The 17795-nt window shown below is 46.5% G+C and overlaps 1 protein-coding gene across 1 annotated transcript; it reads left to right on the forward strand.

The window, feature by feature from the left end:
• The first annotated feature begins 6610 nt into the window (after nt 1-6610).
• LOC144893950 (uncharacterized) lies at nt 6611-9990 on the forward strand. Its single transcript, XM_078785200.1, has 4 exons — nt 6611-6862; nt 8389-8713; nt 9299-9355; nt 9935-9990. Exons 1-4 carry the CDS (start codon nt 6611-6613, stop codon nt 9988-9990), a joined length of 690 nt encoding a protein of 229 aa, XP_078641326.1.
• The last annotated feature ends 7805 nt before the right edge of the window (nt 9991-17795 follow it).

A 17795-nucleotide genomic window follows, 5' to 3' on the forward strand; every position in this document is an offset into this window, starting at 1 on the left:
ACCGTACATACCTCCTTCTAGATCTTGTTCTTGTCTTGATATACTCACTCAGGCTCACTCTATCACGACTGAGTCCTCTCAGCTCTCCCAAATGGCGTCCGTTCCGCCTCGTGTCCAGTCCAACTCCGAGCTCTTCTTCTTCGAAAGACCTTTGACCCTCATGGTGGGGGCGTGATGACGTCACTGCGCTTCAGTCTTAGAAAACTAAGGGCGTGATGACGTCACTGCACTTCAGTCTTAGAAAACTAATTTTTATATAAGTTAATATTTTCAATAACTCCTAGAGGCGAAGTCTTAGAGAATTTCGCAATAAGAAATAGAGTCCTTCGGCGACGGAAATTTAACACGGTGTTTTCCTATGTAACTTTACCCTGAGGTAATTTTACCAAAAATCCCCGAAATTTCACGGGTCCAGCCCTATTGAGTGCCTGCGGCCTCTCAAGTCCCTTCACAGAGTCGGGCTAGAGTCAAGCTCAAAAGGGTTTTCTTTCCCCACTGATTCCGCCAAGCCCGTTCCCTTGGCTGTGGCTTCGCTGGATAGTAGATAGGGACAGTGAGGATCTCGTTCATCCATTCATGCGCGTCACTGTTTAGATGACGAAATGAATGAGTTCATTCATTTTTGCTGCATGATTTCTCGGGTGACACGGTCACAATTTCGGTCTTCGAGGCCGGCCGATAGGCATAGTGTGACCGGAAGGGACGAGGTTCTCCTGACCACGTGGCCCTTGACTTGGTTTGTCCGCACAATGTGGGCGCTTTCAGGATGAACTTTAGCCGGGGAGCGTTTGGGCGCCCCAGTCTGATACTGCCGCCCACGCACAGAACAACTTGTGAGTGCACGTGGGTCCCGGCGGTCCCACTGGCCTAGCGCTACCATGTTTAGACAGCGAAGGTCCATCCCCGGGCACCACGTCTGGCTCGCTTATTCAGGGAGCATGGCGACGTGGGCACGGTAGGGCACCCGCGGAGCCCAGGCGGACCGGGGGCGCGCGAGCCTACGCGTTAGCGTGCCACGGCGGAATCAACGGCTTCGGCCACAGCCGGGCCGATACTCGGCCCGGTCGCCCGGAAAATGAACTGGTTCGACGCCCACGCGAGAGAGGTCGCGGGCGACTGAGATGTATTAACCAATAATTAATTAATTTGAGACGTCCGATTTCTAGTGTTTGGAAATTTGGAAGAGCTTGACCCTAGCCTTTCCCTTGCGAGGGCAAGGAGGAACTTAACACTTGACACTTAAGCTTAGTTTGAAGTACACCCTGCCAGCGCTCCCGATGGGATGGCAGGGCAACCAGAAGGGACGAGGTTCTCCTGACCACGTGGCCCTCGATCTGGGAAGCGAGAGGCGTCCATTAGTGGACGCGCCCCTCACGCCCGACTTTTGGGCAGCCCCGGCAGGCCGTTTGTTTTGACGTTCCATGACAGGCCCCGCACCCCCACCTCCGGGCCGACCGGGCGACCGGAATGAATCCCGGTGTCCCGATCCGAGCCTTCAGAGCGGGCCGGCTGCACTTTCTGTCCCTGCGGTCCCAAATACCGGAACCACCCGAATGCCACTTTATTCGACAAAATGAGGTGCGGCCTACAGCCTTAGAAAACCAACCCTATATAAGTCAATACCTCCAACGACACAGGCGCGCATTCATGCCGCGTGACGTGGTGACATCATCGCGCTTTCACCTTAAAAGATTTATTTGATATAAATTGATATTTTGATATAAGCCTTAGAAAACCAACCCTACAGAAGTCAAATGGTCCAATAAAGGGTGATGGGAGGGTGATGGGAGGGTGATGGCAGGGTGATGGGAGGGTGATGGCAGAGGGTGATGGGGGAGGGTGATGGCAGGGTGATGGGAGGGTGATGGCAGGGTGACGGGAGGGTGATGGGAGGGTGATGGCAGGGTGATGGGAGGGTGATGGGGGAGGGTGATGGGGGAGGGTGATGGGGGAGGGTGATGGGGCAGGGTGATGGGGCAGGGTGATGGGAGGGTGATGGGAGGGTGATGGGAGGGTGATGGGATGGGAGGGAGGAGTTTGTTTTGACGTTCCGTGACAGGCCCCGCACCCCCACCTCCGGGCAGACCGGGCGACCGAAATGAATCCCGGTGTCCCGATCCGAACCTTCAGAGCGGGCCGGCTTGGGAGTGCCAAGCACCCCGTACCTGCACTTTCCGTCCCTGCGGTCCCAAATACCGGAACCACCCGAATACCACTTTATTTGACAAAATGAGGTGCGGCCTACAGCCTTAGAAAACCAACCCTAAATAAGTCAATACTTCCAACGACACAGGTGCGCATTCGTGCCGCGTGACGTGGTGACGTCATCGCGCTTTCACCTTAAAAGATTTATTTGATATTTTGATATAAAACCTTAGAAAACCAACCCTACAGAAGTCAAATGGTCCAATAAAGGGTGATGGGAGGGTGATGGCAGGGTGATGGGAGGGTGGTGGGAGGGTGATGGCAGGGTGGTGGGAGGGTGATGGCAGGGTGATGGCAGGGTGATGGGAGGGTGATGGCAGGGTGATGGGAGGGCGATGGCAGGGTGATGGCAGGGTGATGGGAGGGTGATGGCAGGGTGATGGGAGGGTGATGGGGGAGGGTGATGGGGGAGGGTGATGGGGGAGGGTGATGGGGCCTCCCTATAGAAGTCAGTATCTCCAACGACGCAGGCGCGCATTCGTGCCGCGTGACGTGGTGACGTCATCACACTTTCCCCTCAAAAGACCCATTTGATATAAGTTAATATTCTGATATAAGCTTTAGAAAACCAACCCTATATAAGTCAATACCTCCAACGATACAGGTGCGCAAAATACAAAATCACAAAAGATTTATTTGATACAAGTTAATATTTTGAATAACTCGGTCAATATCAGTCCGAATTTCGCCAAATAAAGGTTGCCGTTATCCACAGATACCCCTGTATCCTCCTAGAGGCAAAGTCAGGATGAATTTCGCAAAAAATAAAGTCCTTCGGCAACGAAGATTTAACATGGGGCTTTCCTATGTAACTTTACCCCGAGGTAATTTCACCAAAAATCCCCGAAATTTCGCGGGTCCCGTTCTATTGAGTGTTAAGCTAATCTAGCGACTGCAAAATCTGAAAACAGAATTAAGATCCGAGTCCCCGTTCACTCTCGAGGGCTTCCAAGAGCAAATCGCATATATTCCTAATGAAAAAACCCCGGAGTTCCTAAATCCCAAGTCCCATGCCATCCGATGTCAATCCATATATCTATACCTTACTACGAACGTTCTGCATCTAATGATAAGCATTAAAACCATCAAAAAATATATTGTGACCACTTTATTTAACAAAATGAGGTGCGGCCTAGCATCTAGTCGAGACCAAGTCACCCAGGCCGATCACCAATTCCGACCCCAAATTCCTCATCGACGATAACTAAACAATATATTATATGAATCGCACCGTACATACCTCCTTCTAGATCTTGTTCTTGTCTTGATATACTCACTCAGGCTCACTCTATCACGACTGAGTCCTCTCAGCTCTCCCAAATGGCGTCCGTTCCGCCTCGTGTCCAGTCCAACTCCGAGCTCTTCTTCTTCGAAAGACCTTTGACCCTCATGGTGGGGGCGTGATGACGTCACTGCGCTTCAGTCTTAGAAAACTAAGGGCGTGATGACGTCACTGCACTTCAGTCTTAGAAAACTAATTTTTATATAAGTTAATATTTTCAATAACTCCTAGAGGCGAAGTCTTAGAGAATTTCGCAATAAGAAATAGAGTCCTTCGGCGACGGAAATTTAACACGGTGTTTTCCTATGTAACTTTACCCTGAGGTAATTTTACCAAAAATCCCCGAAATTTCACGGGTCCAGCCCTATTGAGTGCCTGCGGCCTCTCAAGTCCCTTCACAGAGTCGGGCTAGAGTCAAGCTCAAAAGGGTTTTCTTTCCCCACTGATTCCGCCAAGCCCGTTCCCTTGGCTGTGGCTTCGCTGGATAGTAGATAGGGACAGTGAGGATCTCGTTCATCCATTCATGCGCGTCACTGTTTAGATGACGAAATGAATGAGTTCATTCATTTTTGCTGCATGATTTCTCGGGTGACACGGTCACAATTTCGGTCTTCGAGGCCGGCCGATAGGCATAGTGTGACCGGAAGGGACGAGGTTCTCCTGACCACGTGGCCCTTGACTTGGTTTGTCCGCACAATGTGGGCGCTTTCAGGATGAACTTTAGCCGGGGAGCGTTTGGGCGCCCCAGTCTGATACTGCCGCCCACGCACAGAACAACTTGTGAGTGCACGTGGGTCCCGGCGGTCCCACTGGCCTAGCGCTACCATGTTTAGACAGCGAAGGTCCATCCCCGGGCACCACGTCTGGCTCGCTTATTCAGGGAGCATGGCGACGTGGGCACGGTAGGGCACCCGCGGAGCCCAGGCGGACCGGGGGCGCGCGAGCCTACGCGTTAGCGTGCCACGGCGGAATCAACGGCTTCGGCCACAGCCGGGCCGATACTCGGCCCGGTCGCCCGGAAAATGAACTGGTTCGACGCCCACGCGAGAGAGGTCGCGGGCGACTGAGATGTATTAACCAATAATTAATTAATTTGAGACGTCCGATTTCTAGTGTTTGGAAATTTGGAAGAGCTTGACCCTAGCCTTTCCCTTGCGAGGGCAAGGAGGAACTTAACACTTGACACTTAAGCTTAGTTTGAAGTACACCCTGCCAGCGCTCCCGATGGGATGGCAGGGCAACCAGAAGGGATGAGGTTCTCCTGACCACGTGGCCCTCGATCTGGGAAGCGAGAGGCGTTCCATTAGTGGACGCGCCCCTCACGCCCGACTTTTGGGCGGCCCCGGCAGGCCGTTTGTTTTGACGTTCCGTGACAGGCCCTGCACCCCCACCTCCGGGCCGACCGGGCGACCGGAATGAATCCGGTGTCCCGATCCGAGCCTTCAGAGCGGGCCGGCTGCACTTTCCGTCCCTGCGGTCCCAAATACCGGAACCACCCGCATACCACTTTATTCGACAAAATGAGGTGCGGCCTACAGCCTTAGAAAACCAACCCTATATAAGTCAATACCTCCAACGACATAGGCGCGCATTCGTGCCGAGTGACGTGGTGACGTCATCGCGCTTTCACCTTAAAAGATTTATTTGATATAAATTGATATTTTGATATAAGCCTTAGAAAACCGACCCTATAGAAGTCAAATGGTCCAATAAAGGGTGATGGGAGGGTGATGGGAGGGTGATGGCAGGGTGATGGGAGGGTGATGGGAGGGTGATGGCAGGGTGATGGGAGGGTGATGGCAGGGTGATGGGAGGGTGATGGCAGGGTGGTGGGAGGGTGATGGGGCAGGGTGATGGGGCAGGGTGATGAGAGGGTGATGGGAGGGTGATGGGAGGGTGATGGCAGGGTGATGGCAGGGTGATGGGATGAGAGGGAGGAGTTTGTTTTGACGTTCCGTGACAGGCCCCGCACCCCCACCTCCGGGCCGACCGGGCGACCGGAATGAATCCCGGTGTCCCGATCCGAACCTTCAGAGTGGGCCGGCTGGGGAGTGCCAAGCACCCCGTACCTGCACTTTCCGTCCCTACGGTCCCAAATACCGGGACCACCCGAATACCACTTTATTCGACAAAATGAGGTGCAGCCTACAGCCTTAGAAAACCAACCCTATATAAGTCAATACCTCCAACGACACAGGCGCGCATTCGTGCCGCGTGACGTGGTGACGTCATCGCGCTTTCACCTTAAAAGATTTATTTGATATAAATTGATTATTTGATATAAGCCTTAGAAAACCAACCCTACAGAAGTCAAATGGTCCAATAAAGGGTGATGGGAGGGTGATGGCAGGGTGATGGGAGGGTGGTGGGAGGGTGATGGCAGGGTGGTGGGAGGGTGATGGCAAGGTGATGGGAGGGTGATGGCAGGGTGATGGGAGGGTGATGGCAGGGTGATGGGAGGGTGATTGCAGGGTGATGGCAGGGTGATGGCAGGGTGATGGGGGAGGGTGATGGGGCCTCCCTATAGAAGTCAGTACCTCCAACGACACAGGCGCGCATTCGTGCCGCGTGACGTGGTGACGTCATCACACTTTCCCCTCAAAAGACCCATTTGATATAAGTTAATATTCTGATATAAGCTTTAGAAAACCAACCCTATATAAGTCAATACCTCCAACGATAAATTGACTTGACATTTGAAGAGGATTTACATATCAGGTCACTGATTTCAATCACCAATTATATTTTAGGTCAACATAGACCAAATATGAACAAATTATTTTGTGGAACTCGCAAGTATCGTGCTATGCACGATATATTTCTTGTTTGTTTGTCTGTTTGTGAACAAGATATCTCAAAAAATTGTGGATGGATCTGGATGAAATTTCGTGGAGATGTTGGGTATGTGACAAAATGAAATGATCGAATTTTGGTTCAGGTCCGAATCCAGATACGGCCTATCAGTCGGATACAAAACCTAAACTGTTGCGTCTGGTGAAGGTATACACTCTACCAAGTGACGTTATAGTTTCCAAATGTTTCTATATCATCACAATTACTTTAGTCAAATGCAGTAATTTTTATTTTTTTTCTCCCCCAGAGTTAACAAGCCTTTTCTCAGAGATGAATCAGTCACTGAAGCACGTGTTCTTCCTCCAAGCGATTTTTAATGAGCCAGCGCAGATTCGGCCCTGGACTTTCAGTGTCTTCTTCTTCACCTACGTTGTAACGGTCACTCTCAACCTGGTGTTGATTCTGCTCATTATCTTGAGAAAGCAGTTACACAAACCTGTCTACATCTTCCTTGCTTATTTGTTATTCATGGACATTATATGTTCAACAACTGTGCTGCCTCGCCTCATGTTCAGTATCATCGTAAATAACGAAACTCGGATAAGTCTTTGTTTCATTCAGGCTTTTTTCATTGGATTTTATTCTGGGATGGAGCCTTCCATACTTGGAATCATGGCTATCGATCGTTACCTGGCTGTCTGCCATCCGCTCCGGTACAGTGTCCTGATCACGAATAGCAGAGCTCACATAGTCATGTGGGCCACACTGTGCTGGTGTTTCCTTACTATCGGGGTTCAATACCTGTTATTGTTGCGATTGACGTTCTGCAAGGATGTACTTCCCAATGTCACATGTGTTTTCATTGCTATAGCTAATCTTTCATGTGACGATATCACAGTTAATAGTACTAGGGCATGCCCGTACTATATATATGCCCGTACTATATATCTATCTAAAATTATATCCCCCCCCTCTATTTACATGAAATGGTTTGGTCCATTCGCAACGCCAAAGCGAACGGCGAACGGCTTGCGAGTACAGTGACAATCCCCCCCCTCTATTTACATGAATGGTTTGGTCCATTCGCAACGACCACAGAACCCCCCCCCCTCTATTTACATGCAATGGTTTGGTCCAAAGCGAACGGCTTCCGGAGTTTGGTAAAGAAATCGCCATCGCGTGCACAAACGCGCAGGAAAGCGAATGAATCGCAAATTCGTTTTTATTAGTTTTAAAACGTAGTTTAACGCCAACATAGTTTGCAAACGTGAAATAAATGAATACGCTCTCAAATGTGCCATCCGAGGCAGAGTGTGTCCGCCACGTTCGGCACACGCGATCGTTCGCTGCTCTCTGATTGGTTGAATCGTTTTTTGGACATAGCTCGGTAAGTAATTGTCCGATTAATATGAAACCTTGAAAAGGCACATCCTCGGGTCCCCAGCAATATACCTGGCAAGTTAAAAGTATATCGGACCCGTGGTTGTCGAGAAACAGCGGTCACAGACAAACGTACAGACAGAGATTACTGGAATTATAGATAGACTAGGGCATGCCCGTACTATATATATATATCTAAAATTATATCCCCCCCCTCTATTTACATGAAATGGTTTGGTCCAAAGCGAACGGCTTGCGAGTGGTGACAATCCCCCCCCTCTATTTACATGCAATGGTTTGGTCCAAAGCGAACGGCTTCCGGAGTTTGGTAAAGAAATCGCCATCGCGTACACAAACGCGCAGGAAAGCGAATGAATCGCAAATTCGTTTTTATTAGTTGTAAAACATAGTTTAACGCCAACATAGTTTGCAAACGTGAAATAAATGAATACGCTCTCAAATGTGCCATCCGAGGCAGAGTGTGCCCGCCACGTTCGGCACACGCGATCGTTCGCTGCTCTCTGATTGGTTGAATCGTTTTTTGGACATAGCTCGGTAAGTAATTGTCCGATTAATATGAAACCTTGAAAAGGCACATCCTCGGGTCCCCAGCAATATACCTGGCAAGTTAAAAGTATATCGGACCCGTGGTTGTCGAGAAACAGCGGTCACAGACAAACGTACAGACGTACAGACAGACAGACAGAGATTACTGGAATTATAGATAGATGTATGGAATTGCATTGTCTTCTATTATGCTCTGCTCTATCATCACTGTTGTCATCGTCACATATGGTTTAATTCTGTACACATGTCTATGTTCTGCCCAGAACTCAAAAGGAAAGGACAAGGCTCTACACACTTGTCTCACCCATTGGCTGGTACTTTCTCTCTTCCTTTTCTCCTTTCTTTTTACTGTTATCTCTCAGCGTCTGTCAGCTGGAAAGTCTTTCTCTCACGTTGTCAAACACCTGAGTGATTCATTGTTCTATTTGCTGCAGCCTATTGCAATTCCGATTGTTTACGGATTACGTACAGCTGAGATCCGTCAGGGTATGATGATGCTCCCTCGGATGTTTGTGAAAATAAAACGATTTTGTATCCTGTGAAAGTTATCTGACTTTGAACATCATGTGACCCTCCGATCTCTATCTTGCCCTGTTTCTTCCTGCCAAGTTGTATGTAATTAGTCACATGTGTGTTCTTCCATGATGTTTCTTCATTGCTGTTTGTGGTGGGGCTTTGACCATGCTGCACCCATGCTTGGATGTATTTTGCCTCTCCTGCATGCTTCCATCTAAACCCTCCCTGCCTGCTATATCAACGACACTTACTGGAGACTAAGTCCACATCAGCACATTTTCCCTCAGTCTACGTTCATTCCAAATGTGACAGAACAAGAAATGATAGGAGAAAGGCACACCATAATCCAATTAGTCCTCATACTACAATCAAGTAAAACATGAATATTTCCTCCCACTCTGAAATTTCTCAATCATTCCTAAAATTTTCAAAAATGCCAATGATCTCATTCAATGTTGAAATGAAGTATCCCCGCTACCTCTCTGTCATCTCAGAGGGTTCCATAGCCCTGAGCGTGGCTTATCTCATGCTGCATCTGGCGCCTCTTGCTCCTAGGTGGTCCAATAGTAACACCTGTAGTGGTCCGTGAGCAACTTTTCTCCAAGGCTCATGGTACCGGAATAGTCACCTGCAGCCGTCAAGGAGCCCGTTCCTCCTTGACCTTCCCGAGTTTGGAGTGGCAACAGATGCTCGTATCGGCCCCACCTTTCTTTTTCAGCTCTCGGAGCCAAGCATGGGTTGAGCAACCAGATTTCTACCCCATCTACAATCTAACTCATCAGTCATTACTATTTTGGCTGGAAGCGTTTCTCCTCTTATCTTCGGCATGCATAGCCTATAAACACAGACCTCGCATCACTGCACTCATTCCACTCACATGGACGCACACACCCCACTGGAAGGAACCTCTACACAGGAGCAGGAACACTTTACCTGGCTACTCTCATCCTCTGCACTCTCTGTGTGTGTGGCGACATATCTGGTGAAGACCACCTGCTCCTCCCAACAGTTCAAGCTCGTGGGCCTGCAGGCACTCCACCACACTACCCTCTGCACATACCTGGCTCACTCACACTCTCCTCCTCCAACTCTGTGCCTCCCTCCACTGGTCTCCTTGTGGCTGTACTACTACAATTCCCGCAGGGTCTGCACTCTTGCTCACCATAGAATCTCTGCTCCCCCTTGCCACAGGTTCTGACCCTGGACTCATCATGGGTATTTCACACTATCTTCTGCCACAGGGTTAAAAACACTTTACCATGGGGCTCAACATATTTACTTATCACAGAGGTCTCACTAGTCTATCACCCTGGTCAGGGGTGGTCTTCGTGATTCTGGGACCCTGGGAAAAAGTCAAGGATATGGGCTCGGAAGTAAATGGGAAATATTTATTATATGAGGACCTGGAAGGCTGTAGGATCTGCCTGGATGCCAGAATGCACCAGCAGGGAGAGGAATTAGAATTTGTGCAGCACCGGGGCGGTGGTTTGGAGCATCAGGTGGAGGAAACCATGGAGGCCCGTGTAACGGAACCAGACAGGGTGGTTATAGATAAAGACCTGTTGGGGCCACAATTGATTGGGGATGAGATTAATGATGTGACACAGCAGCGACCGAGCACTTTGGACAATATCGTCGAGGAGGAGATTGCTCGGATCCAACAGAGTCTGGGAAATGAGGTGAGCCGGTCCATCAAATATCCCCAGGAAGAGAATAAAGTGACCGAGGGGACCCTCACCACGAAAATCAATTGGGCAGCAGAGGCTCCGACATTGGATACCCAGCAAGGGGAGTGTTTTGGCTCTGAGCTGGACTTGGACATGGAGTAGTCCGGAACTAGAGCTTCGGAAAAAGCGATCCCAATAGGGAATTTGGAGCAGCTGCAGGGAGGGTCAGAAAAACCAGAAGAAGGGGGTTGTAACCTGCAGCTGCGGTTTGGCATGGGAGATATAAATTTTTAAAAGAAAAAGGAAATTTATATTTAAATGGGAAATTGATTTGGCGCAGCCTTGGAGGGATTTGGTCCCCGGGCTGTGGGATTCGGACCAGGAGAGGTCCTTGGGGTCGTCCTCGTGCAAAAGCTGCACGGAGCGAGCTTGCGGGCTTATCAGGGAGGCTTGGCGTGACACACGTGTCTCAGCATACCTCAGATCAAACCAGCATCAACCGTGCATAAATTTGCATATTCGATCATTTTTGACAAAGTTATGGCACTTTGTTTATTCTAGAGCTCTCCTCAAGCCGCAACGCGCGCCCTCAGCCTCGTCTCGCGAACGTCAAAAGCGTTACACAGCACGCTTTTTCAGGAGGGGCGGAGCCAAGGTGAGCAACATATATATACACATCGATCATTGATCGTGAACCGAAAAATATAATAGCCGGCGAAGCGCGTACGTATTATGTTATGAATAAACGTGTACGTATTATGTTGAAAACCAGATTATGCTGGATCCCTTGGCTTGAGAATTCCGAAGCTGTGACGCACCAAATCGCTCAATGGAGGCCGCCATCTTGCGGATGAGGAAGTGTGCATAACAAATTGAAAAAAGTTCAATAGGAGTTTGTTTCACCCATCTTTGTTTGATTCACCATCTTATGCACCTCTAATTTGTAATAAAAATACTTTAAGACCAACCTCACCCCGCACGGGCCTGGTTATTTTCAACGAAAAGCGTCACCAAACACCGGAACCAATGAGATGCGAGCATTTGAAAAAATATTTCAGAAACCAAATCACTCAATGAAGGACGCCATCTTACGGATGTGGAAGTATGCATTAAAAAATTTCGAAAAAGTTCAATAGGAGTTTGTTTCACCCGTCTTTGTTTGATTCTCAATCTTATGCACCTCTAATTTGTAATTAAAATACTTTAAGACGAACCTCGTTATCTTCAACGAAAATCGTCACCAAACACCGGAACCAATGAGATTCGAGCATTTGAAAAAATATTTTTAAAAAGCTTTTTACACGTTTTGGAGGGTGAAAACGGCGTCAAATATTCTAAAATTGACGAAGAATTATTTTTTAGAAATCTCGCGGCCGTAGGGGATAGTTTTTCATGGCCGGAAATATCCGAAGTTGAGACGGATTTCACCGAATTAATCAAGAAGTAAATTATAACCAATTTTAATCTCATCCAGAATGCAAAATTTTAGGTCTGAATTTGCGAAATTTTGTGAGCTAACCAATCAGCGATCAGTTTAGGTCAGCCAATCAGCGCCATCGACAAGGTTTGATTAACGACAGTCACACATTGCCGTTGAAACGGCGCTATCGTCTGACCTGTCGGCACTGATCTTACTGCAAGCTAACTTCTTCTGGTGGGGGAAGCCGCAGTGCCCAGAGAGAACCAGTCCTGACAGCGACTGAAGTTATAAGACTACACACATACTGTGAAAACGTATGTTAAGCCCAGTTAAAATATCTTAAAATAGGCCTTGAGTTAGCACATCGTATAGTTACTTCCTTAAGCTTCTTGTGACATTTATTGTATGTCGGTATTGGGGAGGACTGTCTGCTCTTCTCTTTTACCAAGTCTTACCAGGTACGGTACCTACTACACCTACCTACTACCAACTACCTTACCTACTGATGCCGTAGTGATGGGTAAAATAGTGGCAAGAGGCTTTGGCTTCGCCGGCTCATTGCGGCTTTGCAGTCGGGTACTAGTAGCCGGCGTAGCCGTTGTTGTCAATGAACGCGTATGTATTATGTTGAAAAGCCAGATTTTGCTGGATCCCTTGAGAATTTCGAAGCTTTGACGCACCAAATCGCTCAATGGAGGCCGCCATCTTGCGGATGCGGAAGTATGCATAAGAAATTGAAAAAAGTTCAATAGGAGTTTGTTTCCCCCGTCTTTTTTTGATTCACAATCTCATGCACCTCTAATTTGTAATTAAAATACTTTAAGACCAACCTCGGCCCACACAGGCCTGGTTATCTTCAACGAAAATCGTCACCAAACACCGGAACCAATGAGATTCGAGCATTTGAATAAATATTTCAAAAACCAAATCACTCGATGGAGGCCGCCAACTTCCGGATGTGGAAGTATGCATAAATAAATTGCGAAAAAGTTCAATAGGAGTTTGTTTCACCCGTCTTTTTTTGATTCACAATCTTATGCACCTCTAATTTGTAATTAAAATACTTTAAGACCAACCTCGTTCCCTGGGCCCACACGGGCCCTGGTTATCTTCAACGAAAATCGTCACCAATTACCGGAACCAATGAGATTCAAGCATTTGAAAAAATATTTCAAAAAAGTTTATTACCACATTTCGGACGCTGAAAACTGCGTCAAATATACTAAAATTGACGAAGAATTATTTTTTAGAAATTATTTTTTCACGGCCGGAAATATCCGAAGTTGAGACGGAATTCACCGAATTAATCAAGAAGGAAATTTTATAAATTTTAATCTCATCCAGAATGCAAATGGTGTCATTTTGAACTAGGTACGGTACTTACTACACCTACCTACTACCAACTACCTACTACCAACTACCTAACCTACTGATGCCATAGTGATGGGTAAAATAGTGGCAAGAGGCTTTGGCTTCGCCGGCTCATTGCGGCTTTGCAGTCGGGTACTAGTAAATTATAGTCAGGTTCACTATGTTTTTTCATTCAAAATTTTGGTAGATTAGCAAAACTATACATTTTTGGAATATTCAGAGCATGAGGAATCCAAAAATTAATGTTTACATTTGCGTAGACACCTTTGCGAAAATGACACTCAGGACAGTGATGAAGATCGGTAAAAGCATATTCCTGAACGGTATAGACCTCGTAGATCCTGTGTATGGGATTTATAGTTCAATCTGATACTACCTATAACTTCCTATAACAACCTATAACTTCAAAGGACTTGCAATATCATGTATTATGTAATACAGTTATATCACAAATATAAAGACAATGGTTTTCAATTACCTTTGTTTGTTGCTTTTCTATAATCCTGAGCACTATTTTGAAGCCTTTATTGGATTCCTTGACCCAGAAAACATAGGATTAGCATATTTAATTAAGTCTCTAGGTTGACTAGAAGCCGAGATCGCGCAAAATATGTATTTTATGGCGGCCATTTTCAAAATCCAAAATGGCGGCCATGCAGGTGTCTGTGCAAATGCCAACATTGATTTTCAGATTCTCCATGCTCTGAAGATTCCAAAAATGTACAGGTTTGCTAATCCCAAAATTTTGAAAGAAATTATATTTGTTAACATAGTGAACCTGACTATCTTCATCACTGTCCTGAGTGTCATTTTCGCAAAGGTGTCTACGCAAATGTAAACATTAATTTTTGGATTCCTCATGCTCTGAATATTCCAAAAATGTATAGTTTTGCTAATCTACCAAAATTTTGAACGAAGTTATATTTGTTAACATAGTGAACCTGACTATTACTGATGGTTTCAGAGTTATGACGTCTTTAAGCATGAACCTTTAAAACCGAGCTCCTCCCTCATTTTTGATCCAATCGAGGGGAAACTTCACAGATCTGTTCAGCATGTCAGTCTACTAAAATGTCCTTTTGGAATTTGCGATAGGACACGTGGTTTGGCAGATATCGTTAATTAAACGAAAAAAATAAAAAATAAAAATGGATATCTCTTGAATCGCTAGTACCTCAGATCGTGAGTTGGTAATAATTTATATAATTCACACAGTGCAATACGTGCAGGCCGCTCCACGGAGTGACCTTGCGGGCTTATCAACGAGGCGAGGCGTGACACACGTGTCACAGTATACCTCAGATCAAGTTTGAAAACCAGCACCAACCGTGCATAAATTTGCATATTCGATCATTTTTGACAAAGTTATGGCACTTTGAACTTTGGCAGGGGAAATGTATTGCAGCGCAATACTCTGAATGCTTGTTTTCATTATATTTTAATTTTTAATGGTTTAATGTTATTAGATTTAATGTTAATAATGTTATTAGGTTTAATGTTAATTCTATTTAGTATTACTTTTTTATTTTTAGTATTTTAGTTTATCATTATTTCATATTTCTCCCCCAGGGTCGTCAAGCCTTTCTTGAGATGAATCAGTCACTGAAGCATGTGTTCTTCCTCCAAGTGATTTTCAATGAGCCAGCGCAGGTTCGGCCCTGGACATTCAGTGTCTTCTTCTTCACTTACATTGTAACGGTCACTGTCAACCTGATGTTGATTCTGCTCATTATCCTCAGAAATCAGTTACACAAACCTGTCTATATCTTCCTTGCTTATTTGTTATTCATGGATATCATATGCTCAACAAATGTGCTGCCTCGGCTCATGTACAGTATCATTGTAAATAACGAAACTTGGATCGGTCATTGTTTCATTCAAGCTTTTTTCATTTCATTTTATGCTGGGATGGAAACTTACATACTTGGAATCATGGCTATCGATCGTTACCTGGCCGTCTGCCATCCGCTCCGGTATGGTGTTCTGATCACGAACAGCAAAGCTCACATAGTGATGTGGGCCACACTGTGCTGGTGTTTCATCACGAGAAGTGTTCAACCCTTGTTATTGTTGCGATTGACGTTCTGCAAGGATGAACTTCCTAATGTAGGATGTGTTTTCATTGCTATTGCTAAACTGTCATGTGATGATATCACAGTTAATAGTATGTATGGAATTGCATTGTCTTCTATTATGCTCTGCTATATCATCACTGTTGTCATCATCACGTATGGTTTCATTTTGTACACATGTTTATGTTCTTCCAAGGACCCCGAGGGAAGGAATAAGGCTCTGCACACATGTATCACTCATTGGCTGGTACTTTGTTTCTTCCTTTTCTCCGTTCTTTTCAATATTTTTTCCCAGCGTCTGTCAGCTGGAAAGGCTTTCTCTCACGTTTTCAAACACCTGAGTGATTCATTCTTCTATTTGCTGCAGCCTCTTGCAATTCCAATTGTTTATGGTTTACGTACAGCTGAGATCCGACAGGGTGTGATCATGCTCCCTCGAATGTTTCTGAAAATAAAAAAGTGATCTGACTTTGAACATCATGTGACATTCCATTATTTATCGTGCCTGTAACATATTGTGCTTTACGGTAATGGAATGGAGCAGATGGTGCTTTACGGTAATCGGGCAGACGTACCTGATCGGGAGCAAGGTTGGGCTTCCGGGAAGGGGCGGGGAGAGCAGGAGCTCGGGCGTGATGGCGGCTGGCTTGCAGCTCGAGCATTGAACGGTGATTCAACATTTTGCCTTTACTGGATTGGCCTTTGCCTGATACACATCAGTCGGCGACGAGGATAAATCGGCAATACATGAACTTTCTATGAATTATTTTGGGGTGAATCATTGCGCAATTCGGCAAGATTATTGAATTCAACGCAGATGCTGATGACTGGGCCCAATATACGGAGCGGCTCGGCCAGTACTTCATCGCTAATGATATTGAAGATGCTGGCAAACGGCAGGCTGTTTTACTCAGTGTTTGTTGATCTCAAACGTATGGCCTTATGCGTAGTCTTGTGTCGCCTGCCAAACCGTCTGACTAAACCTTCGAAGAACTGTGTGAGCCAATTCAAGAACACCTTCATCCCAAACCGTCTCCGATTGGACAAAGATTAAAATTAAATTCGTGTTTCAGAAACCAGGACAATCAATCACAGCATTTGTTGCTGAATCTGAGGCTGGTGTCAGAGTTCTGTGAGTTTAGGGCGACACTGAAGGAAATGCTCAGGGGTAGACTGGTGTGCGGGGTCCAAGATGAGCACATTCAACATAGGTTGCTGTCAGAAATGGAGTTAGATTTCAAGAAAGCAATGGAACTAGCTCAAGGCATGGAGGTTGCTGCTAAAAATGCAACAGATATTCAGGCAATGAATGCCTCTGTTTTTCCCCAAGGGTGAGCAGGAAAAGTACAAAAAGTTCAGGCCAAAACCACCAGTACAAGCAGTTCCGGGGTACAACCAGCATGGGCAACTGGGGGTAACGGGGTCACCCAAAATGAGAGCAGGGGCCAAAGTTCAAAGGCAAATTTCACCTGATATTCCTGAAGTTCCAGTACATTTCATTCGCCAGATGAATGTTGGTTTAAGGATGCTGAGTGCAATTACTGTCTCCATGTAGGGCATATTGCCAGGGCTTGTAGAAAGAAGAGGTCCCGGAATCCAATTGAGAGACAGGAAGGGCAACATGCAACAAATATGGTGCAACATGATTCTGAATTTGAGGATGGGGAGGTTTCAGACGATGTTTATTGCACGTGTAATGTCAGTTCTGGGAATAGGAGAATTCACCCCCTGGAAGCAGATTTTGTCATCGATGGGAATATTGTTAAAATGCAAATTGATACCAGAGCCTCCATTTCAGTGATGAGTGCCAAGTCTTCCAAAGCCCTTTGATCTAAAGCTCCAGTGGTGCGCAAATCTGGGGCTGTTCTACACACATACACCGGGGAGCTGATCAAAGTGGTTGGATATATTGATGTGGATGTCCACTACGGTGGCCAGAGATCTACCATACCTCTCATGATCGTGGATGGTATCGGTCCAAGTCTCGTGGTCCAATACTCGTGGGGGCGGGACTGGCTGAGAGTATTCAAACTTAATTGGGCTGAGATTTGTCACATTGGGATATCAGCATCCCACAAGCCCTTGGTGGATCAATAACCAGAGGTTTTTCAGAGCGTACGAGGCAGAGTGAAGAGCATGACTGCCAAAATTCATATGGATCCATTAATCAGCCTAAATCCATTAGCTCAGCCTAAATTTTTCAAACCGCAGCTGGTGCCCTATGCCATGAAGGGGAAGGTATACCGTGAGCTGGAGCGCCCTCAGAAAGAAGGGATTTTAGAACCAGTAGAGTTCTCAGACTGGGCAGCTCCAATTGTGCCAGTCCTAAAAGGTGATGGCCAAGTCCACATATGTGGTGATTATAAGCTTACTGTAAATCAAGCAGCAAGACAAGACAGTTAGCTGATTCCGCGGCTTGAGGATTTGTATGCCACCTTAAATGGAGGACAGACTCACCAAACTTGATCTCAGCAATGCTTACTTGAAATTACCTTTGGATGAGGCCTCCAAGGATTGCAAAC

The sequence above is a fragment of the Myxine glutinosa genome, chromosome 10 (genome assembly GCF_964187855.1).
Source record: "Myxine glutinosa chromosome 10, kmMyxGlut1.1, whole genome shotgun sequence".
Classification (NCBI taxonomy): Eukaryota; Metazoa; Chordata; class Myxini; order Myxiniformes; family Myxinidae; genus Myxine; species Myxine glutinosa.